Raw genomic sequence first — 4,700 nt, forward strand, 5'->3', positions numbered from 1 at the left:
GTTGCTGATGAGATGGATATTAATATAGGTGTAGGTCTTGGAGATGAATTTGATGCTATGATACATAATGCATATGGTACTAATGACGTTACTGACCGCGTTGGTAGAACAGGACTAAACGATGACGCAAGGAAATTTTATCGCCTTGTTAAGGAGGGTGGACAACCGTTATATCCCGAGTGCAAAAAATTTAGTCGATTAAGTTTCTTAGTTAGGCTTTATCAACTAAAGTGCATTCATGGATTTAGCGAATCAGGATTTAGTGACTTACTTGAATTGATAAAGGAGGTTTTCCCTCATGTAAATCTTTCATCTTCTTTTAGTGCGGCAAAGGGTATGATTAAAGACCTAGGACTTGATTACCAAAAGATACATGCATGTCCAAATGACTGCATGCTCTTTTGGGCAGAAAACGAGAGGCTGGAGAATTGTGCTAAGTATGGAACATCAAGATGGAGAGTAGTTGAAAAGAAGGCGAAGGCCAGGTCTGATGCAAACATAGAACTAGCATCGAATCCTAAAATCCCGGCTAAAGTGATGAGATACTTCCCTTTAAAGCCAAGGCTGCAGAGAATGTTCTTGAGCTCTGATTTCTCGAGCTCAATGACATGGCATGCTTTATCACGAAAGAAAGATGGACAGTTAAGGCATCCGGCTGATGGAAAGGGTTGGAAGTCGATGGACAGTAAATATCCTGAATTTGCTGCCGAAATGCGAAATGTACAATTGGGTTTAGCGGCAGACGGTTTCAATCCATATGGATCAATGAACATATCTCATAGCACCTGGCCAGTAGTGCTCGTAAATTATAACCTCCCCCCTGGTTAATCATGAAACCCGAAAATCTAATTCTTTCAACCTTAATCCCTGGTCCAGTTTATCCCGGTAATGAAATTGACGTGTATATGCAACCGTTAATTGCAGAGTTGAAGAAGTTATGGGCTGTTGGAATAGAAACTTATGATGCCAGGTTAGACAACACGTTTAAGCTACACGCAAGCCTATTATGGACGATAAGTGATTTCCCTGGATATGGGATTTTATCCGGTTGGAGCACGAAAGGAAAGCTGGCTTGTCCTTCATGTCACTATGAGACCTCATCGACTTATTTGAAACATAGTAAGAAGGTTGTGTATTTAAACCATCGAAAGTTTCTCCCTCCAGATCACAAGTGGAGGTCCGATAGGCGCAGATTTAACGGAGATGTGGAAATGCTATCATGTCCTGATATATTAAGCGGAGCAGAGGTTGAAGAACTATTGCGTGGTTACGAAAATGATTTCGGGAAGCCGCTGAAAAGAAATAGAGGAACATCAGATTGCCCTTGGAAGAAGAAGTCCATTTTTTTCGAGCTACCATATTGGAGCAATAATATGGTTAGGCATAACTTAGATGTTATGCACATTGAGAAGAACATTTGTGACAAGATTTTGGGGACTTTGTTAAATATCGGAGGCAAGACAAAGGACCATCTTAATGCTCGTCAAGATTTGGAAGAAATGGGGATTAGAAAAGACCTTCACCCTGTCAAATGTGATGATAAACATATGACCAAAAAAGAGAAAGAGAACTTCTGTTCAGTTCTAATGAATGCTAAGCTACCATACGGATCTGCATCAAATATCAGCCGGTGCATTCAAATGAAGGAGCGAAAGATATCGGGTTACAAAAGTCATGACGCGCATTTTATTCTGCAATTTCTATTACAATTTGCTGTCGTAAAAACTCTGAAACCTGAGGTAGCAATTCCATTAATGAGGTTGGGAGCATTCTTTAGAGGCATATGTGGAAAAGTCATTGAATTAGAAGATGTTGAAAATTTCAGAAGGAAATAATCGAGATACTTTGTGAGCTTGAAATGATTTTTCCACCTGCATTTTTTGATATAATGGTTCACTTACCAATTCATTTGTGCAAGGAAATAGAATTTGGTGGACCGGTGCACTTAAGGTGGATGTTTGGAATTGAACGGTATTTGTGCTAATTAAAGTCATACGTTCGGAATCGGAGTAAACCTGAAGGGTGCGTAGCAGAGGGCTACTTGGTAGAAGAATGCCTTACATTTTGCTCTAGATTTTTTGATGAGCAGTCTAAGAGTGGGACCGATACCAAGGACAGTCATACAGATGGTGGATATCCTATCGGGTCTCAGAGAAGCAGAGAAGGAAAGTCTATACATCTGGACAACAAGACATGGACAAATGCTCATCGGTACATATTATTCAACTGTGAAAACGTGGAAATCGAAAAGCTAAAAGAGTAAGTTCTAATTAACAACCAAAAATCAAGATTAATTAAAAAAAATTTTAAGACATTATAATATTGTGCTAACTTGCTGCTAATCCAATTGTAGTGAACACAATACCCTTGTTCAAAAAGATGACAAATTAAAGAGGTATAAGCGCGAAAGAATGCATACAACTGACTTTCAAAAGTGGTTGAAATATGTGGTTCAAAAAAGAGATGGAATTTCACTGGAATTGTCCTTGTTGGCAAGGGGCCCTCTTCGTTCGGCAAAGAGATTTACAGGTTACAATGTGAATGGATATAGATTTCACAACAAGCTCAGAGATAGTAGGTGTACGACACAAAACTCTGGTGTGTTCCTCACTGCCTTAACCACCAGTTTTGCGAGTGCAAAAGATAAGAACCCAATAGTTGGGGATGTGGGATACTACGGTGCAATTGAGGAGATTATTGAAGTGGACTACTGGGGTGCGGTGTCAGTAGTACTTTTTAGGTGTTGTTGGTACCAAAAAGCTGGGGATTACTATGGGTTAGCAAGAGTGAACTTTAGTAGGTTATGTCAAAAGGAAGATCCCTTTGTCCTTGCTACACAAGTACAACAGGTCTTCTATATTGAAGATCCCACTGAAAAGAATTTGCAATTTGTTCTTCAGAAATATCCAAAGGATCAATACTCTGAAGTAGAAGAAGTGTCTGACATAGGTTATATCCCGCGAGTTGACATACCTGATACATTCACTTGGTCCAAAGATGATGTCCCAAAAAAACAATTCCCTGTTACACCTAATGAAGACCTGGATGATATTGATATATGACATTGCACTGATTTATAATTTGTTTATGTAATTGGTACTTAGAGTTTGCTTTGTAATTTGTTAGTTGAATGAGTTGGTCTGTAATCTATTTTGAACTTGAGTTGAACTTGAGTTGGTTTGTAACTTGAGTAGTAATTTATTTGGAACTTGCGTTGTTTTGTAATCTATTTGTCTATTTTCTACATGAGCCTCAATTAGTTTCTTGTTGTTTTTAATTTGTAACATCTAGGACTTGTATTTATATCACTGACAATTTGTTTGTACTTTTTAATTTTCAGGATGGCAAGTACAGATTATGTTCTCAGGTTCTTTCACAAGGGAACTTTTACAAAATCCAAATATGTCGGTGGGACCTGTAAAGTGATTTTGGAGTATGTTGATGCAGACCGATTCTCGTACACGGTTCTGATGGAGTATGTGCTAGATGTGCTGAAATACAAGGAAATTGGTGGTGTTTATGTGAAGAAGGTTCCTTCAGGTTGGCACTTGATTCAGTCCGATGCTGACTTAACTGCATTCCTAAGCAAAGTTAAAGGTGAAAGGTTGGATTTTTATGTCGATGATGTGGTTGACCAATCTGTAGAGGCTAAGCAACAGGTTCAGCCCCATGTAGTTGTGCGACCAAGAACACAATTTTTTGAAGGTAATAGATTTTCATGTTGATGATGCATTCAATTTGTGCATATTAAAATGTTACATATTGTTAAACTGTTATTGCACCAACAGGTCTACAAGCAAAATGAAATTTTGTGACAGTGGATGCCCTGCAGAAATAGAGGACAAGTCGCCGATTGGCTCTTGAAAATTTGCAGGTAATTTTTCTTTATGTTTTCATGTAATTACTCTTATCAGTTATGCCTTGGATCTAATTATTATTTGATCCCTTTTTTTCAGGTAACAGATTATGAGAGGAAAAGAATGTTGCAGATTGAAGAAAATAAAAAGAAGTTGAAGGAGTTGGGAATAAATGCGGAGAAAGATAAGAAAGGCACAAAAATCACTCCACCTGATGATGATGAGGAAGTTGATAGGGAGTATATTCCCGAACATGAAAGCTTGTCCGATGCAGAAGAAGAAGATGTGCGAGTTGTTACAAAGAAAGCTGAGCAAGTTGGTAACAAGAAAGCAAAAAATAAAAAGGTGACCATTCCGGTGAAAAGACCGAACACACGTTCAAGGGCCACAGCTCCTACTAAACCCACTGAAAAATCACCCCAACAACCAACTCGAGAATTAACCCCTCCACTACCACCTCCCCCTCCCTTACTTAAAATTACATCACCATTCTTCCCATTGAAAGTGGCTCCTGCCAAAAAATTCAATAATTTAGGAATTGGTACGATGGAAGCTTATGTTTTAATGAAAGAATGTCAAAAGAACCTTGAAAAAGATAAAGGGCTAGGGGATGATGGTGGTCAAACATCTGAGCCACAACCTGATGAGGAACTGAGTGATGATAATTTAGGAGGTCAATTTCTATTTCTTGATTTTGGCTTAATTCTATTGTTAATTTTTTTCTTGATTTAATTGGAATTCAACTATTAATTAAGTGTTTTGTAATATATTTAGGTGCACCCAAGAATAGAAAGCGTCGAGGACCTACACTCATGAATGACGTTTACAGAAGAAGGCCTGTTG

The 4,700-nt window shown here is 38.4% G+C and overlaps 1 protein-coding gene across 1 annotated transcript; it reads left to right on the top strand.

The window, feature by feature from the left end:
• The first annotated feature begins 830 nt into the window (after positions 1-830).
• LOC141660965 (uncharacterized) lies at positions 831-3,062 on the top strand. The gene is made up of 3 exons (XM_074467941.1): positions 831-1,739; positions 2,090-2,259; positions 2,354-3,062. The coding sequence occupies exons 1-3, from the start codon at positions 831-833 to the stop codon at positions 3,060-3,062; spliced, it is 1,788 nt and encodes a 595-aa protein (XP_074324042.1).
• The last annotated feature ends 1,638 nt before the right edge of the window (positions 3,063-4,700 follow it).

The sequence above is a fragment of the Apium graveolens genome, chromosome 5 (assembly GCF_009905375.1).
Source record: "Apium graveolens cultivar Ventura chromosome 5, ASM990537v1, whole genome shotgun sequence".
Classification (NCBI taxonomy): Eukaryota; Viridiplantae; Streptophyta; class Magnoliopsida; order Apiales; family Apiaceae; genus Apium; species Apium graveolens.

Excerpts from the sequence above, each read along its gene's own strand:
- LOC141660965 (XM_074467941.1), top strand. The coding sequence starts at position 831 with ATGAAACCCGAAAATCTAATTCTTTCAACCTTAATCCCTGGTCCAGTT. Across the intron at positions 1,740-2,089 it reads TAAAAACTCTGAAACCTGAG|TCTAAGAGTGGGACCGATAC; the intron begins GTAGCAATTCCA and ends TTTGATGAGCAG. Across the intron at positions 2,260-2,353 it reads GAAATCGAAAAGCTAAAAGA|TGAACACAATACCCTTGTTC; the intron begins GTAAGTTCTAAT and ends ATCCAATTGTAG.